We start from the raw sequence: 26,299 nt of genomic DNA on the forward strand, positions 1-26,299 counted from the left end.
CCACGGTGGAGGAGATTGGGGGGTATGTGGATGAATGCAAATCGAGTGTGCCCGCACACCAACCAAAAAAGGACGAGCTTATTTCATCCATTTCTGTGCCCTCGCCTTCTCGCCAAAAAAGTTGCTTTTATATTGGGAAAACTAGAATAGATCGACACCAATCAATCAATCAATCAATCAATCAATCAATCAATCGGTCGGTCGATCAATCAATCGATCAATCAATCAATCGATCGATCGATCCGTCCATCCATCAATCAATCCATCAATCAATTCGTCAATTCATGTGCTGACTGACAGAATGATCGATCGATTAATCTATAGTTTTTATTGCGCTGCGAATAATACCGAGGTAATGGAGCCAAAAAGCTGCACATAGGCTGGCGTGGTTTGAAGCCCTTGCAAGGTGTGCTCAAAGCTAGAAACGATAGACTACGCAATGAAGCTTCTTTTGGGTTGCCATGCCGAATAGCTATCGTGTTGCTATTGCACTCAAGACTAAAAGCACTTAGGGTAAAAGACAGAAAAAATTTACGATGCCGACGAGTTCAACGCTGGAACTCAGGAAAACTTTTAGCAAACCCTATACGCTATTAAATATCTTGCGCGCACAATGCCTTCGAATGACAAAATACAATGATCACTAGCTATACCTCAAAAGTAGTCCGTACATAATAAAACCGGAAGAAAAACCAGCGACAACCTTACAAAGACGCGTTAAAGAGAGGTTGCACGCGTTACCTTGGCGTTGATGTAGCGGATAAGTGTGTCTATGTTCTCGTACGTATAAGCCGCAGTCTGGTAATCACCACCCAGGGAGATGAACGCCTGGTTCGTCTTGCGCATCTGGAACAGCATACGCGTCGCCATTGAAACGTGCAAGTTCACGAGTCAAGGGACAATAATAATAATAATAATAATAATAATAATAATAATAATAATAATAATAATAATAATAATAATAATAATAATAACAATAATAATAATAATAATAATAATAATAATAATAATAATAATATTAATAATAATAATAATAATAATAATAATAATAATAATAATAATAATAATAATAATAATAATAATAATAATAATAATAATATTAATAATAATAATAATAATAATAATAATAATAATAATAATAATAATAACAATAATTGGTTTTTGGGGAAAGGAAATGGCGCAGTATGTGTCTCATATATCGGCGGACACCTGAACCGCGCCGTAAGGGAAGGGATACAGGAGGGAGTGAAAGAAGAAAGGAAGAAAGAGGTGCCGTAGTGGAGGGCTCCGAAATAATTTCGACCACCTGGGTATCTTTAACGTGCACTGACATCGCACAGCACACGGGCGCCTTGGCGTTTTTCCTTCATAAAAACGCAGCCGCTGCGGTCGGGTTCGAACCCAGCAGCTCCGGATCAGTAGCCTAGGGACACTTTGTGCACCGACTCACTACAGTGCGCCTGCTAAGCACCTTCGTCGGCTAACCGGAGTACATTCAGGCGAACTATCCGGGTAGGGGTACAAGGAATCCGCACGCGGTTCCGAAACGTTTATCCATCACCAGATTAGCCCAGCGGCTTAGACTCACTTCAGAAGTTTCAGCACCGCAGTAAGAGCAGCTGGTTGGATGTCGCTACTATAGAGACGGTACTCTCTGGAAAGAGTACTGGCTGCGAGTTCTGAACGGAATTCGGAAACATGCTACTAGAACGCAGGTATGCACTGTTGATTGTGAACACAAATAGCACTGGAACATTGCCAGCGTTTTTAACCCTGTTTTCAGCTATCCTGGCGTGTATGAAGAATCAAAATTCGGAGCTCTTAAGACCCTAGATATTATTTTCATGCTATTATACTCCCCTCTATTACGACGAAAGGCACTCAAAGTCCAGCACTGCTTCTCACTGTCTTAACGAGGGCAAGAAAGTTCAGCTCTTAAAGACCGATATCGTCCTGAGACCCGACACGGGAATATTTCTCCATTATGTCGTGTCCAATATGCCGGGCAACGAAATCGCATACGCAACCATGGACTCTTTAAGGAAGAACTTTTAAAACCTGTGCTGCCATCTGGCGAGCATGGTCAAAGCCGAAGTCTCCTATTCAGGAGCTCTAAAAAGGCGGGAGTTAGTGGCAGCACGTTGAAAAATGGCGTTGGGAAAAAAAAATTGAATGGATTCGCGTACATTGAAATAGGCGGCAAAGCACATTTCAGCACATAAGTACACATTGGAGCGAAGAGGGGATTACAGTTTCTCTAATTTTTTCATAAACTTTTCACAATTTACTCTACATTGAACATTGACCAGCACGCTCCCAGGTATTTTAAACGCTTTAGAGATATTTCAGTCTTGTATTGAAACCGAAAATATTGAGATTTAAACGAATAAAAAAAAAATCAGTTACGCCATTTGCACTCGAAGTCTCGGGAGGGTTTACTGCGGGTGCAACAAAAAGGAGCCTTTGAATGTAATACGAAACTGAAGCCAAGATTCTGGGCCCTTGGAGTAAGCCTTCATCGCAGAGGACAGCTTTGAAGGCACTTTTCAAGTTATTGAAGGACTCAGAATTGAGTTCAAGGTTGTGAACTATCAGTGTGTGCCCTGTGTACCCTGCAAGTTACGGTCAACGGACATGTGGAAAAGTGTTCATCCTCCTTTGTTCTCTCCCCTTTCTATCTCTCCCTCCGTTCCCCTTCCCACGTGTACGGTAGCATACCGGGCGCCGCCTATAGTTAACCTCCCTGCTTTTCCGTTTGTCATTTCTCTCTGTCTCTTTATGACACAGAGGTCCGCCCGGCACAAAGTGCTGAGCCACAATACTGACAGGCCTTGCGTATAGAATAGACAACTCAAGGAAAAGTCGCCTACCTTGGACGCTACGCTCCTGATGAAATTCTCCGCCCTCGCAACGGAGTTTGCCACCTGGGCGGGGAAAAAAGAAAGGCCGAGATGCTCAAAGTCGTTTGTGGAAAATTTCATTGCCACAAAAATTTTTGTCAGGTACTCTCGAGATCTGCCCAGGATCTCGACAGAACGGAGGAGTGCCACCTTAGAGGGCTCCAAACCGGGTCTTTCTTAAATCCCGTCATGCTAAAACATGCGGACCCTACATTCACGGGCAGATGCAAATTGGGCGGACAGCATGCTGACCTATACCACATGGTGCGGGCCTGCCAGTGCGATACGCATATGGCCGTTATAAGTCAGCCAACTAGGGAGGGCTGGGAGGTGGCCCTGTCCAGCTCGGACCTGGAGGCCCAGCGGGCCCTGGTCCAGAGAGCGCGGGAAGCGACGGCGGCCAATGGCCTCCCAGTATAGGGACTGCCACCCAGCGCGACTACCATGCCCACCTCCCATTCCCAATTCAGTGCAGAGCAGTAATAAATGTGTTGTCTACTTCCTCCTGCGCCAATAACAACGATAGCGACACACGACTAGGGAAATATATATATATATATATATATATATATATATATATATATATATATATATATATATATTCAAATTAGCATTCCTTGTAATTCACCGTTATGTTTAGCAATTCCTCTATTTTTGAAATTATGTGCCGCTGTTTGCAAGACAGAGCGCCAACACTCTATCAGGACATTGCGATGTTTCCACAGGTTGCCATAATACGCTGTTATGTCAGTTCTGTCTTTCTCACATCTGATGACCATTATCACTATTGCCATTTTGTTTAGTAAAGCAGTTAAGGGTTTCACTGAAACACGGCCGAAGCTACCAGGATTCGAACCCTCTACCTTCGGATCAGCAGCAGAACGCCATTGGACTATAAAAGCATGTCACATCGTACCGTCATCTTGTCCTTGGGGCATTCGGCGTCGAAGCAGTAACCCTCGGGCCATCCTCGACGAGCGGAAGCGGTGAAGATTTCGCCAGCATCACCTGCGGCAAGTGCGAGAATGGTTCAGTCTGCAATAAATCCTGCAGATTTTTTTGAAGCAGACGTTACAATACGATAGTATAGCTTCATACCATGCCATACCATACCATACCATACTGTACTGTACTGTTCCATACTGTACCATACTGTACCATACTGTACCATACCATACCATATCACATCATACCATAGTTTCTTGAAATCATAGCATATCGCCAACTAAATCTCCGCGAAACTATGAAGCAGCACTATCTGCTCTTTCTGTCGCTTTTTCTTCCTATCGTATCTCAGTGAATTATCTACTGGAATGCATGAGAGAAATTGTTACAAGTTTTGCCGAAGTTTTCACCACATTTAGCCCATAAATGTGTGATGAAAATTGCGAGTGACAATAAATCCAGCATAGCTGTAAAAAAAATAACGGAAGAGTGCCTATAGGTTGAGGCAGTTAAGCAGGAAACAGCACTTTAGTATATACATCAAATACGCGAATGCTCGAAATATAGGTCACACGCATAAACATTATCGAAATGTGCTCTTAGCACCTCACCTTGCATATGTCTGTGACGCCAGCATGGTTTTTTTTTTAAATTTTGTCTCTTGATACAACATGCTACTGAGAAATCCAATAACGCGTGTTAAAGGAACACTAATGAGGGCCTGTAGCAACAAATTACCACGTTCTTGCGACAGACAGGCTAATTGTTCTGAAAAGGAAGATTTTATTATCTAGAAAGGGTCAATACATGAAAAACTGGTGCCACCGCTCCGGACTATGTTCAGAAGCAAATTTCAATGGCGCAAAACTCTTGCTCGGGCTAGTCGGTTCATGCCTGAAGATGTAATGAAAACGGTGCGACGAAAGAAGACAAAAGTAGGACACAAACGACAGGAGCGGCGCAATTATGACTTGAGTATTTTGCATACGCGACTGACGTGTCCTGGAGATGGCTCCAGAACACTGGAGGTTGTCAGGGATGCCTTTATTCCATCTCGGCAGCCCGGCAGGAAACAGCGACGTTGCGCTCTGCAGTGGCGCTGAAATAGCCCGCGATATCAGCGCCGCGATGTCAGAGTTTTTCATACGCGTCATGACGAACAAGAAATCAGCAATACGTTCCGCACGACAGAGGGTGTTTTTACCAAAATAACAAAACAGTGCTTTCAATGGCACCAGTTTTCTTCTCAAACAAAGCACTCAAGTCATGGTGGCGCTGGTCCTGTCGTTCGCGTTCTACTTTTGTCCTCGTTTGACGCGTCATTTTCATTACATTTTCATGCGAAAGCGTGAAGTACTTTCTATCTGGTGCCGTCAAAAAAAGAAAAAGAAATCCTTGAACGTAACTTGGGAGCTGTTTTTTTGAGCCCTTGCTACCCTTACCAGCGGATAGTGACGCAGGTATACCAGACACCAGACTAAACCTGCCGCTTTTTAAAGGCATGGCAATAAAGTGGCACCGATGGCAAGGGCTGATGTAATCTTTGCCCAAGATACACGAAGGGCGCTTCTGAGGTCGCCAGAGAAGCCTTAAAACAGCGTACGGGCTTCAGTGGTGCTTATGAAGACGCATGCCACCGCAACCCTATATTCTCCGGCCCCTGCATGCCCGAGGTACCAGGAGTGCCTCTGGACCCACCCATAAGGTCCAGAGATTGCTGTGGTAGCTTGTACAGGGCGCCACGAAAGAACAGCACAGGACAAAACAGCGCACAAGAAACAGCACAGCGACAGCTGTTTTGTAGTTGTGCCGTGTTTTCCCAGTGCTGTTTTGTCGCTGTGCTGTGTTTTGTGCGCTGTTTTGACGAATGCTGTTTCGTCGTGTGCTATTCTTTCGCGTCCCCCTTGGACAGGAGTGCACCCCAATGTACCTCTAAATGATTATCCGCAGATCTTCTGCGCGTGGCTTACACGCACCGAGACTGGCATCCGCCTTCCAGACGAACTGCGACGAGGCCAGGTTTCCGGGCAGGTGGCTCAGGAAGAGGCCCTGTAGGCCCGCCTGCGACAGGATGGAGGCGAGCTCGACCGAGTGCCCCCAGGTGTCCAGCTGCCAGGCGGCGCGCGGGCGGCCGCACTCGCCCAGGTTCTCGTGCAGCCAACGCATGCCCAGCGTCAGTTGGTCCACCAGCGCCGAGTAGTGGCAGCTGGCCTCGTCCGGCTGCACCCAGCCGCCGCCCAGGGGCTCCAGTCGACCAGAGTCCACCAGGCGCCGCATGCGGGTTCGTGAGCTGACATTCTGGTCCTCCCACCAGCGGGCCACGAAGGCCACCTGCGCGCGCGTAATAATAATAATTGGTTTTTAGGGAAAGGAAATGGCGCAGTATCTGTCTCATATACCACTAGACACCTGAACCGGGCCGTAAGGGAAGGGATAAAGGAGGGAGTGAAAGAAGAAAGGAAGAGAGAGGTGCCTTAGTGGAGGGCTTCGGAATAATTTCGACCACCTGGGGATCTTTAACGTGCACTGACATCGCACAGCACACGGGCGCCTTAGCGTTTTGCCTCGCTAAAAACGCAGCCGCCGCGGTCGGGTTCGAACCCGGGAACTCCGGACCAGTAGCCGAGCGCTCTAACCACTGAGCCACCGCGACGGGTCTGCGCGCGCGTAACAAATTGGTTTTGGGGAAAGGAAAGGAGCAGCAACGGTCTCACTTCTTAAAAAAAAATAGTGGCTTTTGAGAAAAGAAAATGCGCAGTAACTCTCTCACTTCTCGGTGGACACCTCAACCCTCCTTGAGGTGGAGAGGAAGGTGGGAGTGAAAGAAGATAAATAAGCAAATTTCGACCACCAGGGGATCCTTGCTTTGGTTTATGGGGGTTTAACGTCACAAACTGACTCAGGCTATGGGGACGCCGTAGTAAAGGGCTCCGGAAATTCCGACCACCTGGGGTTCCTTAACGTGCACTGACATCGCACAGTACACGGGCCTCTAGAAGTTCGCCTCCATTGAAACGCAGCCGCCGCGGTCGGATTCGGACACGGGTATTCCGGCTCAGTAGGCGTTGTCACTAACCACTGAGCAACCGCGGCGGTGCATCTGAAGAGCTGTTCGATATTTTTGGCGACTGAATATGTGCTCACGCACCAGCGTTCGAAACGGCCTTTCCAGTCTTTACTAACACCTCTTAGAAGTGACTAATTTCAAAACAGTCCGCCGCGGTGGCTCAGCGGCTATGGCGCTCGGCTACTGGCCCGAAAGATGCGGGCGCGATCCCGACCGCGGCGGTCGAGTTTCGATGGAGGCGAAATTCTAGAGGCCCGTGTACTGCGCGATGTCAGTGCACGTCAAAGAACCCCAGTTGGTCGATATATCCGGAGCCCTCCACCACGTCGTCCCTTATAGCCTGAGGTGCTTTGGGACGAAACCCTCGTAAACCAAATTGCAAAACAGCGATAAGGGTCGCAGTGCCGAACTCGTTTCGTTAGCGTCTACGCCTTTCCGCTGTTGTCGTGGTGCCTTTAAAATTGACGGCAAACGGCGTCCGCATCGCTTTTCCCTTACAAACGCTGACAGGTTGAGGTGCTGAATGCTACAGGTGGGGTTAGCCTTGCTTTATCTGCCGGCAATTGCTCCACCGCAGCGTCCCTTCGATATTAACAATTAATGCCGCATCTACCCCGCTAAGCGCACAGTCTCTTATAATAGCACACATTCTCTCCCGCAGTCACCATCTATGCACACAATCAATCCACACAGTTCACAACACAGTCCTCCAGAAGTCACCATCTATGCACATATTCAGTCACAGTAGAACATATATAGGCCATTGTAGTACCACACTCCATACACACATTCACTCACAGTATAAAGTAGTCCACTCCGGAAGACACCATCTACGCACACATTCAATCACAGTAGGCCATAGTCCGTTCCTGCTGTCACCATTTAGAAACAAGATCCGTGTTCTGCAGAAATGTTAAAAGAAGGCGTGCAGCCTCCCTTCTGCATGTCTGGTTTCCACTCGGGTAGACAATGTCCTGCACTGTGCTGTGACGGGTTCCTGTCTTCTTGAAGGAAGCGAACATCACGTGCCTTTCCGCGTTGTACTCTGGGCAGTACATAATAAAATGTTCGATATCCCCGCACACACCACATAAAGAGCAGAGCGGAGACGATGCTATGCCGGTCTTATGCATCCATGCAGGAGTGCGAGCAGAGGCCGTGCGAATTCGATGTAGAAGGGTCGCCTGAGATCTCAGTCCCTTGGTCACACATGGCTTGTGGGACGCACTCCACAGGGTACTGAAGTGATCGAGCACCGTTTTCCTGCAGCGACTTTTCCCATCTTGAGGTACATTTTTTGATGGAATCCTTGAGAGAGCTTTATGGGCGAGACTGTCTGCCACCTCATTACTGTTGACTTCTATGTGAGAGGGCACCCACTGGAAATGTAGAGTAAAGCCTCTGCTGTGCAGATTCTGCACCAAGCGCAGAGAGCTTAGAGACAAGGCGTCAGTAGGGAATCCGCGCTCTAACCTCTGAAGGGCAGATTTTGAATCAGTCAGGATGACAACAGGTTGAGCCGGACAAGACCCTAACTTCCGTAAACCCGCCTCAATAGCAACACTTTCAGCCCTTGTGGAGGATACGACAGCAGTACAGCGTACGGACCACTTACAGTCCAAAGAAGGAATGTAAAACGCCGCTGCGCTAGCTTGTTCGACCTTGTCTACAGAACCATCCGTGAAAATTAGAAGATGGCAGGCATACTCCGTTTCTAAGTATTCCAGTACAAGCGAACGCGTTGCTGCCAAAGGAGAGCTGCGCTTTGCGCTCAAATGGGGAATTGTGACCTTACAGTCGAGGGTCGGAAAAGACCAGGGGGGTTTCAACCGTTTCCTTTGCCTTCGGACATTAATGCCTAAAGAACAAAGAGTATTGAGTGCCAAGTAAGCCTTCGACTCATATCTCTTGCAGAGCCGCTGGAGAAGGGATCGCCCAGCTACCGTCTCTCCTAAGCGGTCAAGATGCATTAATAGTCTCTGAGAAGCGACAGTCGCAGCGGCTTTTCGCAGCATACGGTGCTTTATGGCGGGCTGGTTGTAAGATCCTGTATGCCTTGCGTGCAACAAGAGTCGTGCACTACCACGCCCCTACTAATGCCAAATAGTGTTGGTTCTTGAAAATTGGTTGTTGGGGAAAGGAAATGGCGCAGTATCTGTCTCACATCTCGGCCCACACCTGAAAAGCGCCGTAAGGGCAGGAATAAAGGAGGGAGTGAAAAAAGAAAGGAAGGAAGAGGTGCCGTAGCGGAGGGCTCCGGGATAATTTCGACCGCCTGGAGATCTTTAACGTGCACTGCACATCGCACAGCCCACGGGCGCCTTTGCGTTTCGCCTCCATCGAAACGCGGCCGCGGCGGTCGGGTTCGAACCCGGTTATCCCGGATCAGTAGCCGAGCGCCCTAACCTCTGAGCCACCGCGGCGGGTTTGTTGGTTCCTCTTTGTTTCAGAACGCTTGGCTTGAAACGGTCAGTAACGTTGGTACGATGCTGCGGGGAGAACGCGGCGAAGAATGCGGGGATGCTTTACAACGCAGCTTCCTTTCGCGAAGCATGCACGTTCGGAGCGCACTAATGTGCGCTAACTTTGCTTCTTCTTCAGCTACGTATCACAGTTTGCTCACGAAATCCTCTGGCCGCATGAGATGATATTACTGTCCTAAACCAACTCGAGTATTGGGCAAAATTTTTTTAGTGACTTACCTGGCGTTGTCAGGGCGTTCTGCTATGAGAACGCGAAACGGCACGTCTGAAGTTGCGCGGCGTCTCACTACAGTGCTCGAGTGCACTGCATCTGCACTTCTGGCTGCATTCTTGGAAGAGCTGGAAACATATTGACGTGCAGTTGCAAACGCATTTGTTCTTACCGGCGGTCACAAATATAGCCTTACTGAAGAGGTGACGCTTGTTGTGTGGCGCCCTCTAGGTACGACACACCAATTCAGGGGACCTTTTAGGACCTGATTGCTCCACTTAGCAAATTCTGCGAATATGGTCGAATAACTATGATGCTGTAGGCGTGGAGCATTGTGATTGGTTGTTGTTCGCTGTCTGAAAACTGCGGAGAATGGGCGCGAGCCCTACTTTTTCCCGCTCGGAACTCTGGAGTGGCGTTCTTCAGTGGTCCTGTCCGGGCCTCACCTGGCCGACTTGGAAGGCGTAGGTATAACCCACCACAACGCTTACGTAATACACAGCTGCTAAGAACCACGGACCGTCACCTAAACGAGCACTGCGGAGCACATCTTCGCCGCTAAGACAATGCGTCAGCACACTAACGCATTCGCGACGAAAGAAGGATTTTTAAACGCGCGAGAAAAAAACAGAGACGCAACCATTATGGAAGCAGGGAGGTCACATTTATTGCAACATGTTCGCGCTGCGGCAAAACAAGAAACTTGTCGCGAAGCAACAAGCAGTGAACCTTCCCTTGCTGGCCTGCATCACTCGTACAAGAGCGGCTCCACGTGCGGTTTCCAGTCGACCAGCTCGGCATCCTTGAACCACAGGGCAATCTCCTTCTTGGCGCTGTCCACGCTGTCGCTGCCGTGGATCAGGTTCCGGCCCACCTGGACGCAGAAGTCTCCGCGGACCGTGCCCAGGGTGGCCTGGAGCGGGTTGGTCGCTCCGATCATGTCCCGGCCCGTGAGGATGGCGTTGGCGCCCTCCCACACCATGGGCACCACGGGCCCGGTCTGCATGAACTTGATCAGGCCGTTGAAGAAGGGCCTGCCCGCAAGGTCGGCGTAATGCTCCTTGAGTAGCTTCTCATCGGCCACCATGAACTTGAGCGCGACCAGCTTGTAGCCGCGGTTCTCGAAGCGCTTGATGATCTCGCCCACCAGGCCGCGTTGGACGCCGTCAGGCTTGACCATGATGAAGGTGCGTTCTCGGGGCGCCATGCTTCGCGGCTGGATCAAAGAACTGCAGCCGGGGGACTCCACGCACGCGTCGCCGGCAGAGAGGTGCGACGTCACGCCGTCGCCGTGCGCAGAGTAGTCCTGGTCTGGAGGGAACGAGTGAGCTGGCTGTGCGGCACTTGCCATGGAAGCTGACTGGAAGCGGCTCGCGTTCCCAGTGTCGCGCAGTGTTCTGAGATGACGTCGGTGTAGCACGCGGAAGCGCGAGGCGATGGCGATTGTGCTGACGTAGCAAGCACGTGCGCCAGTGATGTCAGCTTGGCAGCGGCATGCATCGGAAGCGCGTGCTCGGAATTCGAAGAGCCATGTCATTTCTTTTCCCCCAAAACCATTTTTTATGGCTGCCTGGATCGGAAGCTCGGTCGTGGATTAGTGCGGTTAAACCACACAATTTGCGAAAACTCAGGTTCAGTGCATGGGTGGTCAACTTCGTAGATTTAAAGGACAGAGACGCCGCCTGTGTTGTTAGTGGCTATTTATTAATAAAAAATAACGTTGGAAGGAAAAGATGTTCCTACCCGCTGCACCTCTCATCGAAATGTGTCATTACGTATAAGGACATCGTCATCACCATCATCACCTGAAGAACATGAGCTGCGGCTAGCTAGAATAAAAGGATAGGGAGAGGTAAAGAAAGGAGGGAGCGATAGTAAGAAAGGATAGGAGTAGGGCGGCAATACACTACGTACAAATACAGCACATAACCTTAGTGTGATTTTTTCAGGCCTTCAACTGGCTTCATATTGATAGTTTCGACAGCTTGAAAAAAATGATAAGGCTGCTGCAGATGGCGGGACTGTACTGCCTAAAATGAACTGGCCTATAGCGTGACTATAGCGTGACTATACCACTATAGCGTGACAATGTGTTTTTATAAAATAATTTTCGACCATAAAGTGTTTGGAGCTCATGGGTACGTCGCACGTGGTATAATGAGTCATATCACAAGAGGCATGATTAAGGAACCCTGAGTTCGAGTATGCCTGCATTTGTTTATGCGGCATCCAGACCTGTTCGTGCTGCCTTCCACCTCGGATCTGGCGGGCGATTCGAGTCATGCCTCTCGATTGCCTCGATATCATGGGATAGGCATTAACTGTGCGTAGAATGCGCTTATTTTTTGTTTTTTGTTTGGGGTGGGGGTGAAAATGTTGAGTGCTGCTTCGAAAATGACGGCATGGATAATGAAAACCTCAATAAAGCGCCTCCCTTTGCGCACGTGTATATGTTAGTGATCTGAAGTGGCGACTCAGTGTTACACAGCGCATATGTGTCAAGGTAATGCGATCCTGGCAGCTTAATCAAGCGGCCTCTTGAATATAGGCTGTGCTCCAGCCAGGCCCAATGAGAACCTCTGGGAAGGTTTCTCGGAACTATACATAGGATAGCTCAGAATATATATTTTTATTTAGTTCTTATCAATGCCTGCCTTATTCTTCTTATCAATGCCTGCTAGAACGGAAGAAGTCGCTTCATACAAAAACCGTAAAGCGCATTTACGACTTGAATCTGTAAAACGGTGTATGATGTCAACTTTTTATTTTCTTTGTTATGCCCGTCCTCGTGCTTCTTGGTTCCTTTGTCGTTATGGAGGTTTATTTGCTTAGCTGGAAACAAAGACAACGTGTTCCCCGAACGCGTTGCCAACGCCTCTGCAATTTCGTTTCTAATTCTGTGCCCATGGTTTCATTATTGTTCAAGGCCATATGGCCATCATTGTTCTTGGGCAGCAGGTTCACACGAGTGTTTTGCGCCGCGGCATACCAAAACGCCAACGGGTACCTCGCTTACCTAGTAAGCGTATCTTCATATTGCTACTGACTGTAAAGCGCAAGAAGGGAACAGTCCAGCTTAAACCCACTCTATGTAGACAGTGAAGTAATGATCGAAGACACCGTGTGAATGGTTGGTAGATATAATTCGAGCAGAAACGGGGAACTCCCTCTGAATCCGCATTTCTCGCGTGCACTATCACGCTCAGTATGGGCTGCAACGCAGAAGGTGTGGTAGAGAGAGAAACTTTTATTGTGAGCAAACGTTGTGCGTCCAGAGGATGAAACCCTTTGTACAGGGCCCCATTTGCCATAGCTATCTAGCTGGGTGGCCTGGGCGATCAAGAAACGCCCGTCGTCCAGGACTGTGCTAGACAGGACGGTTTCACACTGGGACAGGGAAGGTTGGGGTACGGGGGTACTGAGGAAGGATTGGGGCATTCGCATGTGGTGTGTTCGAGGGTTGGAAGGATTCTGCAAAGAGGAAAATTTGGGGATATGGTGTAGGTTAAAATGTGAACCTAAGCCCAAGATGGGGGAAAGCGTTGATCTGGATTTGACGCCAAGAGGACACCTCCTCTGGACGGTGTTTTTTGTGTGATGGTGAGTATGTTCCGCGGGAGAGTCGGTAATGTTGGGGTATGTGCAAATACTAATATGGGGGCTCAGTTCTGGAAGGGTGTCGAGCTCAGCGGTGCTCGAAGCTTAAGCGCTTAGCCTCGATGCAAAGAACGAAGTACACTGGATGTTTGTTCAAGGTGAGTGCTCTATGTGAAAGCAAACTGATAAGCAGGAACATCAGCTCGTTCAATCTGGTCGTGCTGTGGGAAAGAGCGCAATAACGCATTAGGGATTGTGAACGAGGTTGTCAAGTCAACCACTCCGCCTAAAGCCCTGTAAGCTCCTCTGGGCCCGCATCTGTTACGCTGATGCACTGTTTCCTAAATTCGAACTCGCTTGATTTGGTGCAGCAGTTGAAACGCAGGCATTAAAGCTGGTTACTTGTTCACCCACCTGGTCAAACGAGAAGCGCCGTGGGGAGTTTGGCGAGAGTTCTTCGACGACGGCGGACAGCGTGGGTTTGGCCCAGTTCTCGTACACGTTCTCGAAGGTGTCCGAAGCGTCCAGACGCCAGTATGGTACCATGTGCAGGTTCAGCACTCCAGGCTTCGCCTCGGGGCACGTCTGCGAGTACAATAAAGTTCGGACATGAAAGGTTGGTTTCCGACGCATTTATGTACATACACCCGTTTTTCTCAGCATTCACTCCTGCATCCCCCCCTCCACCCCTCTTTCCGTAAAGAGAAGCGGTGTAGAGAAAATCTCAACTGTCGTCGTAAACATGGGGCAGAGATACAGAAAAAACTTTTTATATAATTAGTTTTTGGTGAAAGGAAATGGCGCAGTATCTGTCTCATATATCGTTGGGCACCTAAACCGCGCCGTAAGGGAGGGGATAAAGGAGGGAGTGAAAGCAGAAAGGAAGAAAGAGGTTCCGTAGTGGAGGGCTCCAGAATAATTTCGACCACCTGGAGATCTTTAACGCGCACTGACATCGCACACGAAAGTTGGTTTTTGGGAAAGGACATGGCGCAGTAACTGTCTCACACATCTCGGTGGACACCCGAACCGCTCCGTAAGGGGAGTTATAGAGGAGGCAGTGAAAGAAGACAGGAATAGGAGCCGCAGTGCAGCGCTCCGGAATAAATTCAACCAGCTGGGGATCTTCAACGGGCACTGACATCGCACAGGACACGGCCGCCTTTTGCGTTTCTGTAAGAGATGATTTTGGGGTGGGGCAAGACGCCCCTCTATCGTAAACCTTTCAGTTGATTTCAGTCCGTTTAGCCTACTGTAAAGTTATAGTAGGTTCAGACGCTCGGGCAGCCCCGTTGTATGCTTCTGGGTGAAGTTAAATACAGTAGCGGCAGAAAGGAGCACCTGGATGGGTGCGGTTCTGCGGACACTGCTCGTGCGTCTATACCTCAGCGCTTTGGCGGGGACCGGAGTATTATGGCCTTCGAACACCGCTGTCGCACGGTTTTACGTAACGCACTGGTACCGTTTGAGTGGCGCAGCGTACAAACTGCAACTGCAGACCGTCAGCTGGGAGCACGTGGAAAGGTCTACGATGGACTCGAAGGCGGTAATTAAGCTATTTGCTCCGCTTAGGTCTCGCGCACTTTAGACGGCGCCCTTGTGCTGTGATCCCTATATCTTGAGCTACAACTGATGGAAGAGAGAAAGAGAGAAAGAGAGAGAGAGCAAACCATTATTAAGCGACTAGAGAGGATGAGCCGGCGCAGTTGGTGAATGCCGACATCTTCGTCCGCGTCCCTATTCCGGGAAAGGACATGGCAAGATGCGGCAAGATTTCGCTGCCTCGCGAGCTCAGCGTGCGTGGGCAGCTTGTGCCGTCGCACTCGAGGAGGAAGGTCTCCCAAGCCTCTTTAGGGGTGGGGGGGGGGTGGGGAGGGGACGGAAGTGGGGACAGTGTTGGCAGCTTTACACCATGTGGGATAGACAGCACAGCTCGTCACAGTGTGGGCACAAAGGATTCCCTTTCGGGTCATATCGAGCAGCCATGGCGGGACACCAGTAGGTGTTCGTCCGTAACTGTCGCAGAATGCGTACGTCTGCCTTCGACAGCCCCTTTGCCGGTGGGGTGGAGGGAACTGGCGATGCCTGCTCTTGTAATTTTGGACGATTTCTCGCAACCGCAGAAGCGGTCGGCGAGGCTCATCGGTTGTGGAGGACGCGGAAGTAGGTGCCTAGAGGATAAGTGATGTGGTGCGTTTGTTTTTCCCTTGATGCCTTTTTATGTTGTCAAAGTGGTGGGAAGACCAGCGACTGGCAGGAACCGTGAATTTGTTCCGAAATCAAGAGAATGCGTACGCCAGACACTACTCATACGGAGTTCCCGGGTTCGAACCCGAGCGCGGTGGCTGCGTTTTTATGGAGGAAAATCGCTAAGGCGCCCGTCTGCTGTGCGATTTCAGTGCACGTTAAAGATCCCCAGGTGGTCGTAATTATTCCGGAGCCCGCCACTACGGCACCTCTTTCTTCCTTTCTTCTTTCACTCCCTATAGGCCGCGAGCATATCGCGACGAGCATCGGCGAACGCGGCACAGTGAAGGAGCAGGTGTGCTAGTGTTTCCACTGCACCGCATCCGTCACACACATCACTCGTCGCGATTCCGTGACGCACCCGTCGTTCCCCGGGCCACACGCAGCCAATGCGCGCGCGGAGGATCATTGCACGTTGTGACCGTGTAAGTGCGCGACAGCCGGTACCGCCGGTGACACTGTCGCGCACTTACACGGTCACAACGTGCAATGATCTTCCGCGCGTGCATTGGCTGCGTGTGGCCCGGGGAACGACGGGTGCGTCACGGAATCGCGACTAGTGATGTGTGTGACGGATGCGGTGCAGTGGAAACACTAGAACACCTGCTCCTTCACTGTGCCGCGTTCGCCGATGCTCGTCGCGATATGCTCGCGGCCTATAGGGCGCAGGGCATACTATCAGACTCCATCAAGACGCTATTGTGGTCGCAGGGCAGTGCGCGCACTCGTGAGCGAAATTTGGTGAGCCTCTGTGCATTCCTCGAACACACGGGCTTGACGTCCCGTCTGTTCTCCGTCAGGTAGTTAAACGCAGTGACCGAACGCTCCGCGTGTTCTACCTTGAACGATTAATAACTGGACGCCCCACTCCAGTTGTAACCAACACAGTGCTGTGTGCGTGTGTGATTTAATTCCTCTAAAATGAACTAATCACGCGCACAACCTGGACACATTTCTTATTGTGTAAATAGTTTGTACATATTTCCCCCTATCCTCTCTTCCAGTCCCCTGACCTCTTTCATTTCTTTTCTCCATTCTGCCTGCTATCCTTTATTTCCGCTGCCCCATGCAGCTCAGGTGCTTTAGTATTGATGGCAGATGCCGGGGCTAGCAGGAATCTTTTCCTTCCTTTTTACTATTATTTTTAATAAAATCACTACCACCACCACCAGCACTCCCTCCTTTATCCCTGCCCTTACGGCGCGGTTCAGGTGTCCGCCGAGATGTGAGACAGATACTGCGCCATTTACTTTCTCCAAAAACCAATTATATTATTGTTATTAAGCCTGACAGGAAGGCTCGTGGCGCACGGCTGGCGGCGGCCAGCCGAGGCAGTGTGGTCGAAGGTCTGAGGCTGACGGAGATCCTGATTTAGTGCGGACTGCGTCGAGCGGTACCTAGAAGCATCTCCCTTGTGTGGGCCCTAGTCTGATTCCGCGGTTTGATGGTCTTTAATCTCTTGGACGCTGACGGCCATGTGTACTAGTTGTCATGCACCTGACGATCATGTGTAAATAAATGTAAAATAATCGAGTATAAGTTCGAGGACGTCTTTTATCTTGTCGCAGCGTGTCGCCGAGTCAACGAGCCTATCGCAACACATGCACTGATCCTAAAAAAATTAACTTCTGCGAAGTTTTAAAAGCGTGTTTTCTGGCCTATAAGCACACTATTTTATAAAACGCGCATGTTATACTGCGGAAAGTGATTCACGAAAAAGCGCATCTTGCAAACAGGCTAGCCATGACTTCGTAGGTTTATTTCCGTTGTAAAAATGGTCTAAAGACTGTTTACAGACTTATTATAGACTGTTGCCATCCAGTAGATATTTCCTTTTTATCTATTACTAGTCTATAGACACAGGGGAAAATCTTCTAGCGCCGACCAATCGCTCTAAAAATGACGTTTCGGCCTCGCTATAGGGGCCTTGTTCACTGCATCTATACGGGGGCCTTGTTTAAATTTTTGTAGGTGAACAAAGCCCGCGTAGGGGTGCCGAAACGTCATATTTAGAACGATTGGTCGGCGCTTGAAGAATTGCCGCCATGAAGATATCCGAACAGACAGGTTTCCGTCATACCCTGGGCTTCATAGTGTATAGACAAAATTTTACTACAAGTCTAATGGCCATAAATCTATAGATTGTCTATGGACTGTCTCTATAGTTTGTACTGCCTATAGATTAGTCTATAGAATTTGTCTATAGAGAGTCTATAGACTTTATAGAAAAAAGCCTATGGATATTCTAAAGACTGCTTAAAGAAATTTTTGTAAGGGCTGTTTATTCTTTGGGTTTATCTGAAAAGATTGACCGCCGTCAGAATATGAGCTATGTATGCAGACCTTAGGTATTTCTATACCTATAATAGCAAAAGCTGCAAGAGAGGTCTTCTCATGGTTAAGTGGTGTTGACACCGCCTTTGGCATAGTACGTCGTAACGAAGAAATGACACGTATTCCTGCTGAGTGAAGAACATATCGCCCAGGCGACCTCAGCTGTAGCGGGCATGTGAAATGCAGTACGGGCTTTCCCAAGCTTGGGGCGCCTGTGGTAAAGTGATCGGGGGGGGGGGGGGGCGTGAGAGAGGGTTCAGTTCCTGTGTAGAGGAGGAGGGTGTGTACAACAATCACTATCACTGCTCCGCTTCGTGGGCAGGACAAAAAAATCCTTGAAAAAAACAAAAACTAAAACAAAACGCAAAGCTTGCGTCCCATTAAGTCATCCCACGTCCTTCAGCAGCGTCACTTTGGCGTCGTCCTTGCTTCCAGCTGTCTTCGATAAACGCTACACCGCCTCCCCAACTCGGAGCAGGGTCACAGCGTCGAGATATCAGCCTTATGCGCATCCAGCCGCCCGTGCCCTTGGCCATCGCGGCACATGCATGGCTTGCTGTCCTTGAGTGATTGCCGCTGCAGCTTCGGATTTCCCAGATTTCGTTCAAGTTTAGGAAAAACAGAACGCGTCACTCGTTGTATTAGGCAGCACGGTGGTAGCATTGAGCTTCACTAGAGTGTTTTCCCGGGTAGTTTCGTTCAGTGAAATCATGGTCGTAATAGAGAAGGACTATGCGTTCTCAGGGAATGTGATAGACTCGAAGAGTTCGTTATTTAATAAGTTTGTTAAGCATGGTGTGCTTGCCAGCAACGCAAAGCAGACACATCAGCCTGGACTTCGTACAGTGTCACCCTAAACCAGTCCTTAACTAGTCCGGAGTCGCATGGGTTTATTCAGTCATTCACCTTATAAATCTATGTCTTAGGTCGAGAGATGGATATTCGACTGTTCAAAATCTGGATTTCGAACCACTCCTCGGTGCACCTACTGAGCCATGAGCTTATTCGGGCCGGCATGTGTCTTGTGCAGGCAATTCCGCCATTATGTTGATCGCATTGAGCTGCCCGTTAAGTGCAAAATTAAAAGACTTCATCAATCTGGAACAATGACTGCTGCGCGCGTACCAATGCAACCGACGCATTTTCAATAACTACAGCGCAACGAACGGGACGTAGAAGAACACAGGCAGGGACACATCACAGCGCTGTGTTGTGTCCCTATCTGTGTACTACGTCCCGTTCTTTGCGCCGTAGTTATGGAATATAGAAACCAACTCGCCCAACAACTTACCTTGTCGACGCATCTTATTTGGTGGGCAGTATTATCAGGGAACAATTAACGATAAAAATTTTCTAATCATGAATTTAGGGTCTTAAATGCCAACTGACAGTTCTCCTTCGAATTGGAGCCGACTGCACGCCGTTGCTTGGAACGCATAAAAATGGCAAGGTGGGAGATGTGCACAATTACTTTTGTGTAAATCTAGCTTTTTCGTATCCGTTACATCTAACTTTTTCGTATCCGTTACAAAGGGAAGACACATCCGGCAGTAATCACAATAAAGAGTTAAATATGCAGACCTCATGCATTGAAACGTGTCTGGAGATAGACATCAAGCGAGGTAGTGCAAAGACACCCCCAAAAGAATGTCGATTTGCTCACTCACCGCCCTCTTCTCTGACATTGCTCTAAGCGCTTTGTCAATAAAAGCGCGTTTGTCTAAGAGCACGGCCAAGATGGGTTGTGCGACACAAAGCTATTCATTCATTATTGTTAGCTGCGAAATTCCCGCTTAAATTCGGGGCGCCTCACGCGGCTTATTGTCAAATTTTAGAAGACGGAAGACCCGTTGTATTATGCGGACTCCCGCAAAGTTTTGAGTAATGTGAAAAGGTAGCGCAAACAACTCGTAAGCCTCCACACCTTGGCTCTCAAGCTCGCCGGTGTTGATGCGTTCCGTCTGCTGAGGACCTCACCCACGATTGAAATGAAATTGAAAATTGGTTTTTGTGGAAAGGAAATGGCGCAGTATCTGTCTCGCATATCGGCGGACACCTGAACCACGCCGTAAGGGAAGAGATAATGAAGAGAGTGAAAGAAGAGAATAAGAGAGAGGTTCCGTAGTGGAAGGCTCCGGAATAATTTCGACCACCTGGGGATCTTTAACGTGCACTGTCATCGCACAGCACACGGGAGCCTTAGCGTTTTGCCTCCATAAAAGCGCAGCCGCCGCGGTCGGGTTCGGAACCCGGGAACTCCGGATCAGTAGCCGAGCGCCCTTAACCACTGAGCCACCACGGCGGGTCCCCACGATTTAAATGAAATTGAAAATTCGTTTTGGGGGAAAGGAAATGGCGGAGTATCTGTCTCACACATCGGCGTACACCTGAACCGCGCCGTAAGGGAAGGGATAAAGAAGGGAGTGAAAGAAGAAAGGAAGAAAGAGGTGCTGTAGTGGAGGGCATCCGCTCCGGTGTCCTTTTAAAAAACAAAAGTTTATTCTCTCTCTATGTGCGATCGATTGAATTTCTAGAGACATATGCATGAGACTGCTCAAAGAATCAGCTAAGAACACAGCCGAATACGAATATTCGGAAAACATTGACTTCGTATATCGAATGAAACAATTAATACTTCACATTTTTATTCGCGAAATACAGGATGTCATGGATGTAAAGACATTTAATCTACGTTGATCGCAACGTCTAACACCTTGTTCAGGTCGGACTGAGAATCAAACTTAGCTGAGCACCATGTAATATATATAGAAAAATTGAAAGGCGAGAGCAACGACAATTTTACACAGCACCCACGATTGGACTCACTTTAGTAAGCTGCCTAACCACTCACAATTTAAATAGTAAAAGTTGTGGTTAACGGCAATCCACAAGTCGTCCACATAAAATTCCATAGCATAACACATGACGATGCTGATGTAAACACGTGGAGTACACAAGAAGAAAAGCCAACTTGCGCTGGGCTAATCGCATGGAGTTCTAATGTTCGGCTGTATTCGAAAACAACCAGTGCCACATTATCGAATGGAAATCTAGTTGTAGGAAACGTTCGATCCGTATCAGAACTCTCCAATATTATCACGCCTGTATTAACAAGGAAATTGGCGTAACGTATTTTTCCTTGTGCGCCTAATCAGCATTGGCAGAAACCTTACTTAATTATACGTGGGGTACTGTTTGCACAAAAGGAATAGACCACTGATTAATATGTGAAGTCTATCATTTGTCCTTGGCCACTCAGCTCCATGGATGGGTTCCTCGTCCTTGAGGAGCTCTCGAAAGCTAGCGTCGTGTTTCTTGGCGTTCCTTCTTGCAAACTGACAACAGACGACGTCACAGCAAGACTTAGCCAATGAGGCTGGCGCATTGCACTTGAGCGGCACGTTGTTTTGCTTATTTTTTTCTTTTCAATGAGGAGACGTCCGTGGCGCCAACCTTCTTGAAGTTCCCCATCCAACGTGATGCGCAAAACACGCCGTCACTCATTTTTTTGTGTTTTTTGTACTTTCTAGGGGCTTCGGACGGAGGTATATAAGTGAAGGCCGCTTTCAGTTTTTAATCTTTAGCACCCGCTGAGGATTTCCGAGTGGACTGCCCACCCTTGACGAACCACATCCACGTAAGTCTCTTTGCAACGTACCACGCAGTTTAACTGCTCCGAGGTATACTGCTATGGCGCATGTTAACCAAAACATACCTTGTATAAGACTACCTGGATATCTTCCCAGTCACGACGAAAAGTTAAAAAAAATTAGCATTGCAGTTTTACCAACGTTATTTACTTTGAAGTTTGTGTTTGATACGGTCAGCGCTTGATGTTGAGGACGGGACAGTTCCCTTTCTAATGTTCTCTGCTTTGTTAAAGAGCAATTCTTTTTTCGTATGTATACCTTCAGCTGGCTCGATGATGTTAGTAGTTGCTGAACAGGTTCACTGTGACACTGTGTTGTACTTGACGAGATGAAAGAAAATGTCTAGAGTCTAGGAAACAAGGCAAGTGTTCATATTTGCCGGCAAAAACCAGTAAAACTCGCTTCACGCTCAACAAATACGTCGCAACGCGGATGTTCTGTTGTCACCGCTCTGTATATGTGTTTTCTTTTATGGCTCTTTTGCCGAGAACTGTGGACGTCTTTTAATTATCTCGTATTCAGAGCGGCGGTATGCTAGTAACCACGCCCATTCTCGGTAGCAGCACGCTGGTCAGTAATAAATGACTTATAAAGTAGTCTCTGAAACGCGAAAAAAGCACGTATTTGCTGTGGTCACTTGCCTTAATATAGGCTTCAATATGGTTTCTTAACTGCCGAGATTGCCAGTTGGGCTGCTTCAAAAGCTATACAAGGGGTTCTGTTTGCCGTATCAACCTAGAAGTAAAAGCGTCTAAGTTCCGGTTCAATCTAGTCACAAAAATGTTCTCGGTCCAAGAGCATTAGCTTAGGAGAGACTTCGAATTGACATGTTCCACTACCCGTGTAATATCTAGTGTGCATTTTAGTATTCCTTGCCAAAAAGATTTTGCGTGTGGTCTAAAATAACTTCAAACAAAAGGCTCACTCCTGAGTGCTGTAGATGTTTAGAAGCCCACACGCATAATCGCCATACAGTGGTCGTGCAGTTGCTATCATCGCTCACAGGAAGGCTTGCACGTTCAAAACAAACCAACAAAAATGGCAGTAATTGAAGCGAGTGCATTTTTTCATGTTTTCAGGGTCAACATGAAGATCGCCCTAGCATTTTTCCTCCTTGCAGCGGCCGCTGTCTGGTAAGCTCTGCAATTATTCAATTTCATACTTATTAAGCCTGTTTCGCTAAGAGCTGTGTCGGGAGGGGGGGGGGGGGGAGGTAGGACGTAGGGACTTTTATAGGCAGACAGAGACACTAGGTGCCCGTAGTTGTATAGGCGAACGTTTTCCCAACTACTGCTTCATAACATGTTTAACACCAATAATAGAGAAGATTAAGTCGATTCGAGGTGTTTTAAGTGCGAAATACTTGTCGGTTCAGTAACCATGCTTGTAGATGAACTCTTCCCCAGAGACCCCAGGATGTTACAGTGCCCCAGAAAATCTTTATGTGTCCTATCGAAATGCGATAGACCAAAGGTTTTCAAAGAGTAAATAAAAACCGAGTACGGTTGGTCGAACGGAAGGAGAATCCGTGGGTTTCTCGGTGGTAAAACCGCCGGGCTGCCCATTAAGTCGTGAAACCACAAGATCAGAACGGCTATTTAGTAGAAACAAAGGTACCTTTTGCGCTAGTTCAGCAAGGCGAAACGCCTAAAACTTGAGAGACACTTTTCTGGTATTATTTCTGCAGTAGAGTCTCGTTAATTCCAGCTCGCTGAATTCAAACCACCGGTTTATTCCCATCGGCGCCTTGGTTCCCTCAGCATGAAGCGTATTAAAAAGGCACCCGGTTCTCTTTGTGTTCGAATTATAACGATATCGACTGCTTTGTTACCTCCGGCCCATTTTCAGCATTACCAAACTAAGTTTAGTACAGTGCGGTGATATTTAATGCCTATGAGCCATTTGCCACTCTTGACTCGACGGTTGAAGTCTCCACTAAAGGGCGACACAGCTAAATACAAACTCCGCTACATAAGTCTAACGCTTGCTTGCGCTGCGTTTTCCACGGGTAGCGTGTACGCGACGTCGGAACCGCACTGCGAGGGCGTGACCTGTGACCCCGAGACTTGCCCCAAGCACGAGTGCCATTGCGGAAGCCACAAGGACGCCTGCGGCTGCTGCGACTTCTGCAACAAGGTGCGTAATGACCGACGCTTGATGAGCCTAACCCTTTCGCAAGGAAACGTGCTCTGGAATGGTTCAACGAAATCGAAGCTTCGCAACCGTGGACGCGTTGTGTCCAGGGGATAGAAGACTGGCACAAGGGGAAAACGTTGTTGACTAGTCTTGTATTCCAGATACCCACATACTCGGAATTGGTGTCTTTGGGTACATAAAGGTTTGAAGCAACGCCCCTGTATCGCCAGAATTAGCAGTAAGCGGAGGAGAAGGGGACAGGAAATTGGCTAAAAGCATAAATATTAACCAAACTTGGCCTGGTTTGCTTCCCAGATATTGGCGAAACGAACAAATACCGTAATAGTCTCTCAAAACCCTAGTGCTCAAGAACCCCACCTGAAGGTGCGGAGGTTCCTGCGCCGACACAGAAATAAAAATTTCACACTCTGAGCATGGAGAACAGATAGCTTGGAATGTCAAAAAACCAGAGCAGAATGAAAATTAAAAATAAATACGAAATTATAAAGATGGTCACGTAACTTACTAGATAAGTGGCGCTAACGACCACCCTTATTAAAAAACGCCGACAAAAGTCATCCCTCCATAATTCAGTTATGTTTATGTGCGCGGATCTTCAGCGTATGGATAGCAGTAGGCTGCATTCCACATCAAAATTTGTAGGCAGTGAAGTAGAAGCGGGAGCTGGCGCCAGAAATTCAGTCTCCAGAAAACCAGTCTCCAAAAAACCAGCTTCTAGAAAGCCAGGGTCTGAAAAACCAGGGTCTAGAAAACCAGGCTCTAGAAAACCAGGCGCCAAATCCTCAAAATTTTTCACGCGGGAGATGTGTGACTAGTCAGCACTTATGCTTTTTGTGCAGGTCTAACTAGGCTGCAGACATGACGGAGGTGAGCCGGTCACGGGGCGCTCTTACGTATGAAATGCTTTGAGAGATTCCATTCGCGAGACATTTCTTCCATTTTCGTGGCGAAAAATTGCGACAAGGGGCATAAAATCGAAGAAAAAACAAAAAATCGCCGTGTTGTGCTACCCCTGCGTCGTTCTAGCAGGACTTAGCTAAAACGTATCTTAGACCAATTCTTGAATACGTTGTGCCGTGTTTCACCCTAAAATAATACTGAGCAATAAACTGCAAAGAATTCAAAACAAAGCAGCAAGGTTTGTCCCGTATCAGTATCTGAGCAGTGATAGGCCTATCGAGATAAAAAAAAAAAGGTAGGTTGGGAAACCATTTTCGCTCGGCGAAGGAAACCATATCTAACATTTCTGTATCAAATATGAAAAAAACAGCAGTTAGCAAGAGGCATACTTGCATAATCCTCGTTATGTCTCTCACCGTCTAGAGATTCATTGTTTTAGGCTTTTGGAATAACGTGCCAGACGTAATACGAGTGCCAGTTATTTTTTTTCGTCGCACCATCAAGAAATGGAATTGCCTGTCAGAAACGCAGGCGTGCATTGTCAGTCGCGATGCGTTTTTTCACCACTGCAACCTCTCCACGTTGTACAATTTTTTGGGCTGAGAGAGGTAATGAATTCATAAAGTATAAGAGAGAGGAATACTTTGTTCGCGCAGTGTGCCAACGAGGAGTGCCACCCCGAACACAATGACAAGTGCGCTGAAGGGCACCACTGCGTAGTAAAGCCGGCTGGTGACGACCACGGACACGCTACCGGGACCGGACACTGCGAGCCAGTCGAGTCCTCCACGGGGCACGACGGAGCCCACGGACACGACGGAGCCCACGGACACAACGAGACCCACGGACATGACGGAGCCCACGGACACGATGAGACCCATGGCCACGCGGCTACACCTGACTCGGAAACCCCGGCGCAGGACGGCGGCGACTCGGCCCACCACGAGTGACGTCACTGAGACGTCACGCTTAAGCACCAAGCCGAAACGGCACTGCCTCGCTGAGGGTTCTTCCCGGTATTGAGACATTTATGATAAATTGCCTTTGAAGACAACAAGCATGTTCTCTTGACACCTGCATGCCGTCAATCGCAGAAATGTTTATGAGTTTCTGTTGAGTTTATGTTGACCGATAGTGAACCACACAGAGATCATATTGCCTATAAACAGGAGTTTTTGTGATGGCACACAACGCCGAACATTTAGCCTGAGCTCACCTAAAAATCGATTCTATAGGTTCTGTAACAGCGCTCTTGTAGCCACGAGGTGAGTTCTAGGAGGGTTTGATACAGCCGCAGTAAGGTAACGGTTGTAGTCCTACATATAACGTAACTTCCCGCGTATTATTGACTTCAGTGGTCGCAATGTCTGGTCAGAGAATTTGGAAACCCTAAATTTCGTCTTACGGTATAGCCGCTTAAGCCGAAGAGTATGCCAATGTAATCGACGAAGTACCAGCAGAGTGTACAAATGTTACGCTTTCTTTGGGCCCAATCATGGTTTCGTGTGTCTCTGATGTTAGCTATGCGTTGAGGATAACTGACTCGAATGCATACCAGAACCGAAAAACACTTGCTTCAGATGAAGGGATGAAGTTAAACGCGCACACACCCACAATGTTTTTAAAGGACCGAGACAGAATCATCTCGGCGAACGGTTGTACATTGCAGTGTCGTTTTACTGTGTAGCTAGTCATCGAATAAAGCACCTATGTATACAAACTACAATCTGAGTTCGTGCTTGAGTGCTCAGAAGAGGAGCACTGTCGCAACTTTTGCAGGTTTCGATTCATTTGGTTTAGTCCTTGTT

General features: G+C 48.2%; 2 protein-coding genes and 1 pseudogene across 2 annotated transcripts in view; 1 reads left to right on the forward strand and 2 right to left on the reverse strand.

Annotated features, from left to right (window-relative positions):
• The window catches only part of LOC144101118 (lysosomal alpha-mannosidase-like), a 138,249-nt gene that overhangs the window by 13,794 nt on the left and 98,156 nt on the right, over nt 1-26,299 (reverse strand). The window contains exons 2-6 of the mRNA XM_077634153.1: nt 13,618-13,788; nt 5,822-6,176; nt 3,817-3,908; nt 2,871-2,924; nt 742-846 (exon numbers count right to left, since the gene is read on the reverse strand). Coding sequence (XP_077490279.1) covers nt 742-846; nt 2,871-2,924; nt 3,817-3,908; nt 5,822-6,176; nt 13,618-13,788 — 777 coding nt within the window. The remainder of the gene's footprint in view (nt 1-741; nt 847-2,870; nt 2,925-3,816; nt 3,909-5,821; nt 6,177-13,617; nt 13,789-26,299) is intronic.
• On the reverse strand, nt 10,249-11,047 carry LOC144100137 (nucleoside diphosphate kinase pseudogene; annotated as a pseudogene).
• On the forward strand, nt 21,207-26,217 carry LOC144101115 (uncharacterized). The gene is made up of 4 exons (XM_077634149.1): nt 21,207-21,421; nt 22,514-22,567; nt 23,447-23,570; nt 25,148-26,217. The coding sequence occupies exons 2-4, from the start codon at nt 22,521-22,523 to the stop codon at nt 25,439-25,441; spliced, it is 465 nt and encodes a 154-aa protein (XP_077490275.1). The 5' UTR covers nt 21,207-21,421; nt 22,514-22,520; the 3' UTR covers nt 25,442-26,217.

Source organism: Amblyomma americanum, chromosome 8, assembly GCF_052857255.1.
Source record: "Amblyomma americanum isolate KBUSLIRL-KWMA chromosome 8, ASM5285725v1, whole genome shotgun sequence".
Taxonomy (NCBI): domain Eukaryota; kingdom Metazoa; phylum Arthropoda; class Arachnida; order Ixodida; family Ixodidae; genus Amblyomma; species Amblyomma americanum.

Bases quoted from the DNA above. Each gene is read 5' to 3' on its own strand.
- LOC144101115 (XM_077634149.1), top strand. From the start codon at position 22,521: ATGAAGATCGCCCTAGCATTTTTCCTCCTTGCAGCGGCCGCTGTCTG. The intron at 22,568-23,446 runs GTAAGCTCTGCA...TTCCACGGGTAG, and splicing joins CTTGCAGCGGCCGCTGTCTG to CGTGTACGCGACGTCGGAAC. The intron at 23,571-25,147 runs GTGCGTAATGAC...TTGTTCGCGCAG, and splicing joins GCTGCGACTTCTGCAACAAG to TGTGCCAACGAGGAGTGCCA.